This window comes from Lemur catta, chromosome 11 (assembly GCF_020740605.2).
Source record: "Lemur catta isolate mLemCat1 chromosome 11, mLemCat1.pri, whole genome shotgun sequence".
NCBI lineage: Eukaryota > Metazoa > Chordata > Mammalia > Primates > Lemuridae > Lemur > Lemur catta.
The window spans coordinates 53,516,495-53,532,256 of NC_059138.1; the positions used below are offsets into that span (position 1 = coordinate 53,516,495).

Here is a 15,762-nt window from a genome sequence, read left to right on the forward strand (position 1 = left end):
ATATTTTTACAACAGATTATGGCCACTATTTTCTCTTTGACAATCATACTTTGAGTATTATCTATGTTTCTTCTCAGTGCTAGGTCATGTAAATATTTATCGAAGACATAGTTTTTACATGGAAGACAGATTTGTGCAAATAGATATAGGAGTGTTCTACAGTTTCATGACATTTTTAGCAGTTAAAATTTTTTTAAAAATTCTTCCCTCCCAAAGCTAAGCTTAGGATTCCATTTGGAAAAAATATATCTTCATTATCATTAACAAATATTCATTGATCATCAATAAATGACTTAGTCATGGATATCCCTTGGTGTTTTTTTCTCACACTGCAGTACTCCTGAAACATTAAAACATTTCTTTGGCATCAGACTACCAGCAGATGAAGACATATTTCCCATTAGTTTCTTCAGAGAATAAAGAGAGAGACTAAACAAATATTGCCCAGCTAGGTAGGTTTTCTCATCTGGCCTAAGTTGTGGCTTATATTCTAAGAAACTTCAAGTTTTAGTTATGCTCGTGCTCATTTTTCAGCTGATCATTACCAACATTTATTATTTGCCATGTGAAGGCACTTTAAGTGCTTATGCATATAGCCATATTTAATATTTAAAGCAATCATTATGCAGTGAATATTATTATTTTAATTTATAAGATGGGGGAAAAGATATTTTAAAAAATTAAAAAATTTATTTGCCCACGATCATGTAGCTATTAAATAGCAGAACTGGTACTCTAAAATATATGCATGTAATCATTCATATTACTTCCCTAAAAAGAAATAAAGTGTAAGTGGTATAATTTTCTATATCAGAATAATTTACATTATTAGTTCTACAATAAATTATTGTCTAATTATAGATTAATCTGTAATCACGTCAGTAAGTAATCAAATATTTATTTGAGAGATACAAAGTGTAAGATCATATATTTAGCATATGTGGGAAACAGAAGTATCAGCCATAATTCATATTCTCAAGGAATTTATAAACTTGATAAGGGTATGGATGGTTTGCTTAGTAGTGACCTAATCTCAAAGGTCCTGATTTTTTTTTAACTTACCGACTATATTCCACTAACATGTGGAATAATATAATGTAGTGACTAGACATCAGTGTACTAATTGTCAATCATTAGTTATGGATTCTTTAGAAGTCATTTAAACTTTGGGGGTCTCACTTTCTTCATCTTTTAACATAAAAAGATGGATTAGATGACTGATTATCAAGGTTCTTTCTAACACCTTTGAAACACCAGGATTCATGCCACACTAAAGCTATTTTGGATATTGGCAAGCCAATCTCCAGTTGCACATTCCCAGAGTAGTTCCCTATTATGTCAGCATTTTCTGACCAATATACCATTGGGGAAACAAATTTTCAAAGATATAGCAGAAATTGAAGATGTGAAACAATAGATTATATACACTTATATATGTATTTTCTTTCTAAAGACATGGAGAACTACAAAGGAATCCTACAGATTAAATATTAGTATGTCTACATGAGGTAACCCTGTTTTCAGAAAGCAAACACAGAAGTTAGTACCTTCAAATTTAAAGTAATCAAGAACTAAAAGTAGCAGGTTAAAATGAGGAGAAATGTGTGTTCCTTTCCTGTGACTGTACTAAAACCCTGATCTGGCATTTCAGGCTGTGATAGTCTCAGGTGAAACCACTGTGACAAGGACTTTAAAACAGTGTCCTGTAAAATGGAACCCTCTTATTCTGAATGCCAGTAAATAGCAAGTAGTGTAATGAGAACAAAACTTTGTTTTCACTCAATCAAAATCAATATTGAGATGTTCTTTGAGGATGATACTATTCTAGGTATTATGAGGGAATCAGAGATGTTGAAGACATCCTGTGGCTATCATCTCAGGTCCTGTGCAGCAGCAAGGTCCCTTCAAATTGTCATCATTGATAGAATATTAGGGAAGGAAAGACGACCAACTGGAGGGCACTGGTTACAGTTCACATAGAAGGAAACCAATAGGAGGAATTGACCGTAGTTTGAAAGAGCAAGAGACCTTAGTCTATGTATAAAAACTGAACTCTGAGAGCCTTTCTGAGAGCAAAGCAAGGCTGACTTGATAAAGAAGAGAAATGTCATCATAAAAATACAGTCACTCAGTTTAGATCTTCATTTTCCTATTGTTTTTTCAGTGTTTACAGAATGTGGCTATACATACGAATTGTCTAATAGCTTAACACACATACAAATGAGTATTACTCTTTTCAAAGCATGCTGATGTTATACAGAACTTTTTGGGGGGAACTCCTCATTTGGGACTGCCTAAGGACCTTGCAACATAGTGGAGTGTTCTCACAAGTACTAATTTTTCAATTTCAATTTTGGAGGGTGGGTTTAATTTGTAGAGGAAGCCCACAGTCATTTAGAACCACGGCTGGTCAATGACCTTATTTATTTTTATAAATTTTTAATTTTTATGTTTTTTTAGAGACAGGGTCTTGCTCTGTTGCTCAGGCTAGAGTGCAGTGGCACAAGTATAGCTCATTGCAGCCTCGAACTCCTGGGCTCAAGCAATCTTCCTACCTCAGTCTCCCAAGTAGTTGGGACTACAGGCGCAGGCCACCCCATGCCCAGCTAATTTTTTTTTATTGTTTTGTAGGGATGGGGGTCTCCCTATGTTGCCCAGGCTGGTCTCAAACTCCTGGGCTCAAGCAATCCTCCCACGTCCCAAAGTGCTGGGATTATAGGTATGAGCCACCTCACTTGGCCTGTGACCTAATTTAATACGATCATTCTAGTTTAAAATAAAAAAATACTTTTAAAGTATTTTTTAAGGAAGATAATGCTTATCTTATTTACTCAATCATGTTTATTTTGATTTTGCTACTCATTTTTTGAGGTTCATGATTGGCATAATCTTTTCTCTTATGTCTGTCTTAATTTTATGCTATATTTGGCTTTTCAGAATCAGCCTCAACTCCTGCAAACTGTACATGCCCCCACCGCCCCCTGCCTCGCTGCAAGCATCTCTTCCAGCTCCTGGAACCTAACACCCTGAAGCACTTAAGTTTCTTGCTTCTGATATGATTTCTTAAAAGGTAACAGATTTTATACGATTATTTAAGAAACACATGTTCATTGCAGAAAATCCTAAAACTCCGAGAAGCACAAAGATGAAAAATCATTTGCAATTTTACTGTTCAGAGAACCAACATCCACATTTCAGTGTATGATCTTCAAGTCTTCCTTCTATGCCCACCCCCAGTGTTCTCTCTCTTTCTCTCTCTCTCTCACACACACAGACACACACACACACAAATTTAGCCAGCTATATCTCACACTCTACACACTGCTTACAATCTACTTTCTTCTGACTGCACTATGATGATACTCCTTTTATCATCAGTGCTTCAGGCTGACCATCTCTCTACTTTGAGATGCAGCCTAGTACATTATTTAAGTGAGCAGGCAATCTAATTGGAGATATTCAGAGTGATTCAACTAGAGTGGCTTCTGCTACTGAAGATGAAAGCAGAAGGATAATTCCATTTTGACTTTGGATTCTGGTTCACTCTCTTGCCTTTGGCACAGAGCTCCCAATAGAAATGAACCTTTGCCTCAGGAATGGCTGTTTACTAAATGACTTGTAAAATCACATATCATCTGTTCTCTTTAACAATTTATGGCTGGGCGGGAACAATACCTAAATTTCCATCATGATGCTGTTTGCCATCCTGCTTGGGAGCAGATGGTAAGTATTTACTGTGAATGACCTTTTTTTCCTTCTTTAATTTTTATCACTTAGAGCTCTCCCCTGCAGCATTGCCATATGTTGCACACAAAACGCAGTGGTTACTGGGTTATTATTTACAACTGGAGCTAGAAGGCATATACGTTTTGTGAACTACAAGTAGATATTTGTCTGAGTTATTGGCCTGACATTGTGTTCCACCAAGGCCAATATTAGATTATGACATCATAACCTCATAAATACATGGTCAATCTTGATAGATTTTGTTATACCTTTTTCTGTCAAAATAAAAAATACTTTCTGCTTTCATGACGGAAACGTTCATGGAAAGAGTGCCTTTAGAAAAGAGAATAGGTGATTCATACTGGAATTCTAAATTATGATGTGGACCTCAATGGAGGAATATTGAGATATTACATTTACTAGATTATTGAGGAATTTTGCTAAAGGTCAGGAAAAAAAGTGCCAAAGCACTATAATGAAGAAGCTGTCATTTTATAATGGGAATATAGCCTCTGTACAACATCATCAATGACGGACTCTGAAATGGATATGAAGAAAGATAATCTATTCCATTTTGTCAAGTTCAAGAAACTCTGTTGAGTTCTTACTCTGTGTCAAGTATTGTCCTATGAATATAAAGACGAGTAGTGCAGAACTACTGTTTGGGGTCGGGGTACTTATAAGTGAAGGAGAGTCAGGGAAAATATAATGCAATGAAAGCCAGGAAGGCCGTGCATAGAACACTGCAGGAACACAGTCAACTTCTTAGTGACCTGAGGAGGCGAGACAAGTAGGGACAGGTAAGCCTTCCTGGAGAAGATGATGTCATGAAGGAAGATGAGGGTAACAAGATGAAGAAAGAGAAGCAGGAGTAACATCAACCAAGGTGCATATTCCCCGTTTGCATGGAATGATAAAGATTGCGAACATGTTTATGTCACATCAACAGATAGGATAAATGACAAATCTTCAGGTTACAATATACATTTTATTTAATTTTTGTCACCTGAAACCAAGAAAACAAAACAAAAACAAATATTGAAACAGGGCTAAAATAGTGATAGCTACCAAGAAAAATTCTTAAATTAATGAGTCTGAGTTGTTTCTATATGTTATGTGATAGGTAATAATTGCTCAGCACAAACAAGACCCTTATGTTTTATTTTTTAATCAAATCAACCTATGAATGAATGAGTGAATAAATGAAGGAATAAGTGAATGAATGAATATAAATAAAATGAAATGTTGAACAAGTGAAGATTTCTACATCTGAACATAAAAATAACACATAAAATCAATAGTGCTATATTCATAATTACCTATTAATGAGTCATAATCTTTCTTAAGTCATGTAGTGAATTCATCTTTACTATGTGTAAGTAGAACCCACGTTTGTAAATTTTCTAAGTGTTCTTTCTACTACCTCTCATTAGTCTGTACTCATGATAGACATTTCTCCATGAGATTTTCATAGGTGATGTCTAAAATAGTGTAAAGAAGAAAGTTTAATCGGTAAGTAGAAGATGGCTTCTGTGAAATATGAGTTTATTCAAATTGGGGCATTTTAATTCTTTCAAATAACACAGGAAAGGAAAAAAGGTTTAGGAATCTAAAGCATAATCTTTAACATTTGCAGGTGTGATTATGTTTCTTTCTCCCATTTTATATTTTCCACACTGTGTATCACAGCATATTCTACGATAATAATGAATTTGGTGCTTAGACTTGCACATTTGAAAGAAAGATCTTATTTTCACTTTGCCAAATTAAAATGAACTATACGGCAAAACAAAAGTATATTTTGGAAATGATATTCGCATATGCCTATAATTGTTTATGCAATTTTCCCCAGGAATTTTTAATTTAAATCTATGGCTAGAATTTAAAGATAGGTAGGTAGATGGAGAGATAAATAGCTATAAGAAAGAATCAACATAAAGAAAACATTTTACTGTAGAAAAATAAAGTATTTTCAATTAAGGAATGGTAATGTTTGGAGAAGAAAAAACGTTCCTCTCAAGGTATTCTTTCAGTTTTCTCTTCACAGCCTCTACACAGTTCTGGGTTCTTGAAATCGAGATTCCTACTTTCCATTGGAAATGAGGTCACACAATGGACTCAATCACAAAATGCAACCTGGATGGTCACTGGCCAGTATCTCAATTTGATCTTCAAGAAATAGTTTCATTAGATATATTTCATGACAAGACAGTGCCTAGTAGGTGTGATTAGAACCAGTACTGAACTACAATAATGGTAAAAACCAAAAGACATCTGGTGCTTATATTCTCTGTGACTACCCCTATGAGAACTTCTCAGAAACAAAACAAAACAAAACAAAACAAAACAAAACAAAACAAAACAAAACGCATTGAGTATTTCTTGAAAAAAAAAACTTACAATATATGATGGGCATAATGATGTTACTTTCCACCTCACTGACAGGGTTCTTCACCAGGCAACTGTAATTCCCAATGTCTTCCTTGGTCACTGGAGCAATATGAAGGGTGTTGTTTTGGGGAGAAAAGGAATAGGTGGAGCTGGTGTGGACAGGCCTTCCATTTTTTAGCCACTGGTAAATTAGCCGAGTGCCCCCTTCCACCTGGCATGTCAGGGTCATATTCCCCACATACTCCACAGCCCCAGAGGAAGGATGGGTCTGCACCACTGGCTTTTTGACAGGATCTGCAATAGCAAGAGAGATAGGAATGATTCTTTCCGTTCATGGAATTGCAATAAAACTCTACGAGGTCTTTCAAATATTAACTCCTAGGGAAACGATTCTAGAGTTGTACTCTGTAAATGTAGACAGCTCAGGCAATAATCAAAGCAGAGAATAAAAAGTCATGGAAAATGCAAAATGATAAAAATATGACCAAATTCTAGAACTTACTCTTCAAGGATTGTTTAATGAAGCCCTTTACATTATAGATAACGTAGTTAGTAGTTGCAAACACCAGCTTCCTTATTTCCTGTTCATTGTGCTTTCCCCCATACCATAAAGGTATACTCTCACGGGCAAAATGTATGTGGTTATTCCCCTCTCTTGACTTGTCCTAATGTACCAGGAGTAGCTGGTTGGGGCGGATGTGGTAAACCCAAATTTCTATCTACCATCTGCAAAATATACAGCATCTGCTCATATACAGCATACTTTTGGGAAGTTGAGGGAAAATTTTAGAGAATCACATATGTACAACTTTCTTTTCTTTCTATGTATGTAATCAAATTAATCATATACCTTAATGACTTTGCATTTATGTTTATATAGGGTGGTCAGGAAAGACTTCACTATTAAGTAACATTTGGTCTGAGACTTAAAGGAAATAAGGGAGGGGCACTTGCTGGTATCTAGGAGAAAACCCATCTAGGCAGAGTGAACAGCAAGTACAAAGGCCCTGAGGTGTGAGTGTGTTTGATCTGTTCTAGGATGAGCAAGGAGACCAGAGTGGCCAGAACAGAGGGAGTGAGGGGGATGCTGGTAGGAAATGGGGCCAGATAGGTGCTGGGTATGTGGGGCCTTGTGGGCCATTGTTAGTACTTTGATTTTTTTCTCTGAGTGAGGTAGAAGCCATGGGGGGGATTTTAAGCTGCAGGAGGTAGGAGTAGATGCAGGGAGACCAGGTGGCAGGCTGTTAGGATAGTCCAGGCCACAGCTGATGGCAGTGTTGAGTGGGGCAATAGTGGGGGTGGTGAGAAGTGGTTGGACTTCGTCTATATTAATATTTTGAAGGTAAAGCCAGCAGGGCTTTCTTGTGGACTGCATGTGGGATGTGAGAAAAAGAGGGGGCCAATGATGACTGCAAGGTTTTGGCTCAGGCAGTTGACAGAATGGTTTTTGAACTTACTAAAATGGAGATTATTGTCAAATAAACAGGTCTACAGAGAAAAAACTAGAAGTTGGGCTTTGAATATAGTATATTTAAGGTATGCCACTTATATATCTCACTAAGGAAAATAAGTGTCTGCAAGTTAGCTGAGACCAGTCCCTCTTGGAGGACATTTCCAGGCATTTCTATTGTCCTTTAGTATGGTCCTTGAGTAAATCTTATCCTCTCCTGAACAGTGTACCAAAATAAAAATCTCCATGGGACAAAAATAGGGCTCTTCCAGAGTGTATTCTCCTACTGAGTAAATAATATTTTCTCCATCTCACTATATAAGCAACTTTATATTTGATAGTTCCCAGGCAAAAACATAATAAGTTATTGCTTGATTACCTTTTGCTGGGCACTGGGCATATCTTTTACACGCATGTCTACTTTTTTAATCCTCAGAAAGCCTCATGAAGTAGATAATGTCGTTAGTGCCATGAGAGTGAGGCTTTGAAAATTAATTAATTCGCCCAGAGTTGCAGAGCCAGGACCTAAAACCCAGGTCATTTAGTTTCCCGAGCCTTTGCTAACTAGCACGCTAGCCTGCTGCCCACATACACTTAGAGTGGACTCACCATCAACAGTGACTTGTATCTTCTGACTAGCAGACAGCGTTCCGTTTCCCTGGATGTTGACCTTCACAATGTAATTGCCTTCATCAGTGAACTGCAGTGGGTTGATGAGTAGAGATGCATTGGGTGGCATCATGGTGAACTTGTGCTGGTATTCCAAGTCAGGAACCACAGACTTATTCACAGAGCCTAGCAGGTATTTGGGCATCGTATGGGGCCTCTCAAACAGCCATATGACCTGGATGTCTGATGCCGGGGTGTGGAAGCCATAGTGCACGGGGAGGTAGAGGGCCTGACCCCTGATGCCGTGGACGGTGTGTGAAGGCACCGTCACCTTCAGCCCTGAACAAGCACCCGCTGCAAAGGAAAGGAAAGCTGTGAAGACCGTGAGCCACATTTCACAGTCTAAAGGGGCAACCGCAGACAGAACTTGATCAGGTGATAATCCTTTTCAAAGGAGAGCAGCTTCTAGGTACTGACCATTCTAGTACCGGTTACATATAGAAGTAAATATTTGTCTCTGAAATCTTTGGTGTTTAAAAAACTCCACCCAAAGACTGCTGATTGCATGACTTCTCTAAAGACAAGATGAAAAGGAAAAGCAGAAGTTATTACCTATGACTGTTGAAGAATAAAGGGAAAAGGAGAACTGGGAGAGATTATTAGCTCTGAAGTCCAAAGAAACCATCAAAAACATTTGAAATTATGACTATATTAATGTCCGTGTCATATCATATCCTAATTAAACTATGTTTATTTATATACTTTGTATAACTGAGGGGTTATTTCCTCCCAAATATTTCCCCTAAAGCCTTCTGAAGTGACTTAATATTCCATTTTTGGAAGTTTTTCCCTTTAGCCAAAGCCTTGCCAAATGCAAATGTCCTAAGGAGAGTGGCATTAAACCATTATCAGTCATGCTCAGTCATTCCTGCTCAGACCAGGCATCTGGCTGGTGTATTTGAGGAACAGTAAGAGGCAGGTATGGATGGAACAGAGTAGAGGAGAGGGAACATGGTAGAATCTGAGGTCAGTGAGCTGGCCCCGACAGAATGGACAGGACCTTAGCACCATGGGAAAGACTTTGGCACTTTTCTCTAAGATGGGGATGCAACTGGAGTTTTGCGAGCAGAGAAGGGATATGACTTTTCTTATGTTTTATTGAACTCACTCTAGCTGCTGTGAGGATAGATGGCAATAGGGGCAAGAGCCAGAGCAGGGAGAACACTTAGGAGGTGCCTGCAATAAAACAGGCAAGAGATGACCATGCTGGAGACTAGGGTGGTAGTAAAAGATATTGTGGGCTCACGCCTGTAATCCCAGCACTTTGGGAGGCTGAGGCAGAAGGATCGCTTGAGCCCAAGAGTTCAAAGCCACAGTTAGCTATGATTGAGCCACTGCACTCCAGCCTGGGTGACACAGTGAGACCGTTTCCCTCCACCAAACAAACAACAACAAAAATATACGCACAGGGTAAAGTCTGGTGGTGCTAACAGGATGTGCTAACATTTTGTAAGTGGGATATAAAAAACAAAGAGGAGTCAAGAATGGAGTTGCATCTCCATCATGGGGAAGACTGTGGGGAGAGCAGGTGTTTTAGAGGATGATCAGGAGTCAGATTTAGGCATGTTCGTTTTGAGATGCCCCTTAGACACCCAAGAGGCAATGTCAAAAGGATATTCTGGACATAAAAGCCTGATTAAAGTGAGTTTAAGAGAGAAAAAGTGGGTCTGGAGGCCTGGGCAGTGCCTGGGCTGTTGGAGTCTGTGCACTCAGTGCTACGTCTTCAGGTTTCTTCCTAGTTTCTGGCACCTAGAGATTTCCCCATTTTTTCCTTAAGCCATGATATATTGTTTTGTTTTATTTAGCATTTCTATGTATTTGCAGTGGGAAGAGAGTCCTCCTTAGCTTAGGCTACCATGTTGCTGAAACTCTAATTAAAAGCTTCAAAATTCTCATTTTAAAAGGGAGAAATATGGTACCTAAATCATAGGAATATTTGAAGTATCAGGGGAGAGAAGGGGAAGTATTTTGAACAGTGAGAGGAAAAAGAGAGAATGGAAAGGAAATCGAAGACAATGAGTATAGACAACGCTTTTGAGGAGTTTTGCTGTGAAGGGGAGCAGAGAGATGGTGCAGGAGCTAAGAGGGATCTAACACGTGAAATCAAAAGGTTTTTGCTACTGGGAACATTTCACTGAAAGGGAAATGCTGATGATGCAGAACAGATATGGGTGAAGGTGGAATAAAATCCTTGAGCAAGTGAGAAGAGATGGAAATTAGGTACAAATAGAGGGATTTTACAATTTCAATTTTCTTATATACAAAACTTTTATCCTCTTTGATTGCTTCCTCTTTACATTGCTACTAGGGAGGAGGTCTTCACGCATTCAAGTCATGTCATAAAAGGCCATCAATACTAGGAAAGGAAAGGTGGAAAGGCCTGTTTACCTTTTGTGATGATTTCTTTGGAGAAACTCAAGGATGTAGGCCTGTTTCTATGAGGAATCCAGTTCTACCAACAGTAAATCTCTCCTTCCTTCCCAGGGTGGAGATGGAAGCAAAGATCGCCATGACTATGGCAATTATTGGCTAGCTATTAGTAGAGAGTGAGACTTTGGGGTGAGCAGGGAAGTTAGAGCAAAGAACTCAGGGGGAGAAAGCCCAAGAGGAAGAGGAGGTTAGAGGGAGAAGAGACTCATAGACACTCAACTGAACTGACTGTATGGACTGAAAAGTCGGTGACTACATGGGAAACATAAAGATGTGTCATATAGTCTTTTTGGCTTGTGTATGTATTTGTGATTAACTTCTATTTTTTTTTTTTCTGATAATGGACTGTACTTGCACATTCACTTCAGTGATTTGGTCCATAACAAAGAAGTTAAAAAGGTATGAGGATTTGTTTCTGTATTCTTTTCTGGCAAGTGTAAGAATGTTAAATTTGGATTTTTTTTTTTTTCTAATTTGAGTGATTAGAAAACAAGGGAACTGGGTGCTGGAAATTCTAAAGAGGAGATGAAGGGGACTGAAGAAAAGCAGTAGTGGTTTTTGCAAGGAAATAGCAGGATAATGAAAGGAAGATGGGAGAGTAAATCTAAGCCTTAAAACTAGTGATGTCTAAGATATCTGTAGCAGAGGCTGACCGAGGGAGTGAAGCTCTTAAAGTCATAAATTTAGAGAGACACTCAGCCTTTGGATGGGGGATCAGCACAGGAAAAGATTCCTCTTAGTGTATGTGTTTTCTGTACAAAACAAAATACATTCACATGCCTTTCATTGAAATTGGAAACAGCAAGCTGCTGACAGGTTCCTGGTAAGTAATAAATAAAAATTAGTTTTTAGTACCTGTTATTACTAACTTAGGATATTTAAAATGTAACTTTCACTGTATTTATTGTATTGCTCTTTATTTTTTTCAATTGAGTGAACATGAAAATATTTATGAGGGTTTCATGCTTCACTCCTGATTTGGGACTCCCTTGTCCTATGTCTGCCAGTTAATGTTAAATTTATCTCTTGTAAATTGCCCTGAAATAAGGATTTTCAGGAACCTATTCTCTAACCTTGTAGACAGATTACAGTATTTGATACACTGATGAAGTTAAAAATCCACTAAAATGTGAGATCTTAATAAAGAATGCATACTTGAGACAAAATGGTAAGTGCTCAGCAAGGTGATCTTAGAGGAGTCATTTTAATTCTCTGCCTCAGTTTTCTCATGTGTGAAAAGGGCGTAATATTAGATGAAGTCTAAGGCCTTCCTTGACTCTCTCAGTTTTATGTTCTTGACATCCTGAGGTGTTTTTCTCAGGGTAGCAGCAACCTATAATACATTTGAAAGGCCCAAAGAATTGAGAGGACTCAAATTGAGAGAGGGCCTGAAGAATTTTGAAGTATTGAATCTCAGTTTTTGGTCAATCTCTGGATATCCTTTAGCAAAGTGGCAATTCTGTGTCTGCTACGAAGGGGAACGGTGGAGTCCACATCATTGCCTTGGGAATGCACCGGAAAAGGCAGCATGGCTGCTAACGTAACAGGAGGTAGATGCCTCTGGCGGGGAGCAGTTTTGTCATTGACTTATTGGTCCATTTAAGACATTTAACAGCTTAACCTAGAAACCACCTCTAGGCTAAGATGGCCTGAATACAATTCCACCCAATCTATCCTTGTCTTTTGGGACAGTCATCGCAAAAGTCCTTGTTTGCTTTTTTTTTTTTAAAAGAGAACAAACCCTTTTAGTTTACTTTGTAGTTGAAAAAGACTGAGATTTATTTAATAATTTAATATTTAAGAATATTTAATATTCTGGAAATGACTGGGAGGTAACTTATCATTATGGAGTGACAATATTACTAGACTAGAAATGTTGCTGACTTTTGGATCTTGCTTCAGATCATTTAATCTTAAATATGAAAAGACTTGTTAGAGAATCTATGACCAAAGTTAGGGGAAGAAGGCTTTATTTAATAAAATATTAAAAACAATGCAAATATTGCAATGCAGAGCAAAATGAAAATACTTTAGTAAAAAATAACATTTTTATGACCTTTATGATAATTGTTTAGGGGGGAAACTAGTTTTTTGGGCTATTTTAGAGACTGCATCATTTAATAATACCTTACATAATATATTATCAACAATATCTCTGAACATATTCAATGCTTTCTTAAGAAATGAAAAATATTTTTTCAAATATACGTGCTTTTTCAAATGTGTGTTCGACAGTGAGAGATAACACAGCTGTTACAATAGCTGTTTCTTTCGAGATTGCCTACATCATTTTTATCAGATAAATTATAGGTAGCAAGTTATAAGAATGTCAGCAAGGAATGAAATTTTCTTTATACAGTATCTTATCTCATCCACCTCAAATCTTTTCATTTTGCAGGACAGACATGAACCTATTGATATGATGCAATCTTTACTTGTAGTGAAATTTGGAGAATAAACAGATAACTGAATGCTGCTTCTGCATTTCAGAAACATACTCTTCTTGCCATTGTGTTTCCCATTACAGATGTGATGAATCCATGCTGTCAAACACAGTAGGTTATTAATTTTAGAAAAATTAGCTTTATTTTGAGAAATAGTCAAGTGCTCTTTTCTAGTTGTTTGAGAAAACCTAAAGGACTAAACTCTTGCTTGGTGGGAACAAAAAAAAAAAAGAGAAAAAAAAAATAAACGACTGAACTACTGATTTTAGAAGGTCATCCTCTGTAATAACAAATAAGCTTCAAGAAAATAAATAATATAAAAGCTGATGAAATTTTAATTTCCTTTTGATATTTCAAATATTTGGACTTAAATGAAAATTCAGTTTTATTGTTAGATTCACTAATACTTTGAGAATAAAAAAGAAAAACTCAGACTTTTTGCATGTAAAGCATTACACTAATCTCAAGAAACACTGATAATATCATTCATAATCTGGCACACAAAATTACAGCAATGATCTTCCCTTTACAGATTCTCTTAAACTGTATAACAATAGCATTATAAAAGAGTATCCAGTGTTAAGGAACACTTGAAGTCTTGTAATAACTGGAAGAATCACAACTATGGGAAACTTAAAGACTTTTAAAAAATTTATAAACTTTACATTTCAAACACATTAGGTTTAAATTTGAAAAACAATCCCATTTTCAATGAAAACTGTTAACAAAATATACAAGTGAAAGTAAGGCTTTAGGCAACTGAAGAAGTCTAAAACAAATTGCTTATATAGCTAAGTGAAATTTATCTATATTCCAGCAACAAAGGACTCCCTAGACCAGTTTCATTGTATTGAATATAAACACCAGACTTCACAAAGTGACCTCTACTGTAGCTCAAAATAGTTGGCATTTACTTCCTCATTATCATGCATGGTATTTGCAACCATAACACAACTATTGTTGACTGAAAATAAACTCTTGCATCTTTAGAGAAAACAGAAATTATGAAGTTGTATTTTGAATAGACTGTACAAATGGTACATTTTAGGCTTCAAAATTTTTAGATTTTTAAAAAGAAAAAACGAACAAAAACTCAATATTCCTAAAAGCAAAAAGATTTCCACATTACTTGTGGTCTTTATAGCACACTACCAATGGAGAAAAGTAAATCTGCATAAGAAAGAAAATCTTAAAGTATAATAACTGATTTAACTATTTATAAACATGCAATTTCTCTAAAGCACATTTTATTTTATTTTAGTTGAATTCCTCAACTGAATTGTCTCTAAGTTCTTAAAGCCAATTACAAAAACATCACTTATGAAATTACAACAGTCCTAGAGTTTTAAAATTAAAAATAAGTGGGGTACTGACATGGGATACTTTCAAAACCAAGAAAAACGAACAAAGATGAAGAGACAGTTACAGTAATTGTTTAATTTTTCAAAAAATTTCTAAAAATAAAAATCTAGTTTTTTGTTTTAATTTGGTAACAAACACTGTAATAACTTAAGAATCACAACTACAGGAAACTCAAAGACTTTTAAAAAATTTATAAACTATACATTTCAAATATATGGGATATGTATATTAGGTTTAAATTTGAAAAACAATCCCATTTTCAGTGAAAACTGTAACAAAATATACAAGTGAAAGTAAGGCTCTAAGTAACTGAAGAAGTCTAAAACAAATTGCTTATATACCTAAGTTGTTCTTAAAATTTAAGGAATATAGCTTTTTTAAAAATTTCTATCTGTTGAATATAAACAAAACAAGAAACTAAGTTGACTTTTAAAACCAACAAAGAGGAAGAATTGAAAGAGAAAATCTGGTGAAAATAATGTTGACAGATAAAAACAGTGGGAGTATTGTACACAGACTTCTTTAAACTCTAAGGATAAAGAGGAGAGTGAGGAAAAAAATATTAAGGCACAGCTAAAAAAATTTTACAGGACTACTATCTATTGAACAAAGAGAAAAGCTAAAGGCATTTTGGAGAAATAATCCTTCCCAACACAGTTCTCCCTTTTGTGTACAAGATTTTGTTTTGTCAGTTTGGAAGCTGACCTTTTTCCATATTTCATAATATGAGATGGACAATTTAAAATAAAGCAGAGTCAACAGTTTGTAGCAAGATCTTTAACTTTTTAAGAAGAAAACCATTTTCATAAACTATTTTGAGTTTTCACTCTAAGCGGTCACAATTTCATGGCCTATTAGAATATTTGCCAAAATAAATGCATTAAAGACTATTGAATCTACATGTGAACTCTAAAAAGAAGAAATTGATTAGATTTTTAGAATGTCTTAACTTTCTTAATGAGTGTTATTGACAATAATTTTATTCTAAGGAAATAACAGCAATCTATATTTATTGAGCCTCATTTCCCCTAAATGTTCCTGCTTTTTTGCTGGAACAGTGTGTTATTGTAAAAAGGTTCTGACCTGCTCTTCAATTATCTGAGTGAATCTACAGCCTAAAGCAAATATTTACTTTACACCCACAATAAAAAAAAAATCCCCCAAAACAGCAGACAGCTAAAACATAATTCACGCAGGGCCTTACCTAAGAGAAGGAGGTACATCTTGCACTGAAAGACTGCAACCATGCTGCTGGAAGGCTCCATGAAAGCATCCTGTCCCATGCATACA

At 36.2% G+C, this 15,762-nt stretch overlaps 1 protein-coding gene across 1 annotated transcript in view; it reads right to left on the bottom strand.

The window, feature by feature from the left end:
* The window catches only part of HEPACAM2 (HEPACAM family member 2), a 34,143-nt gene extending 18,381 nt beyond the window's left edge, over window positions 1-15,762 (bottom strand). Inside the window, exons 1-3 of the mRNA XM_045565182.1 lie at window positions 15,677-15,762; window positions 8,177-8,530; window positions 6,127-6,411 (exon numbers count right to left, since the gene is read on the bottom strand). Coding sequence (XP_045421138.1) covers window positions 6,127-6,411; window positions 8,177-8,530; window positions 15,677-15,755 — 718 coding nt within the window. The 5' untranslated portion in view covers window positions 15,756-15,762. The remainder of the gene's footprint in view (window positions 1-6,126; window positions 6,412-8,176; window positions 8,531-15,676) is intronic.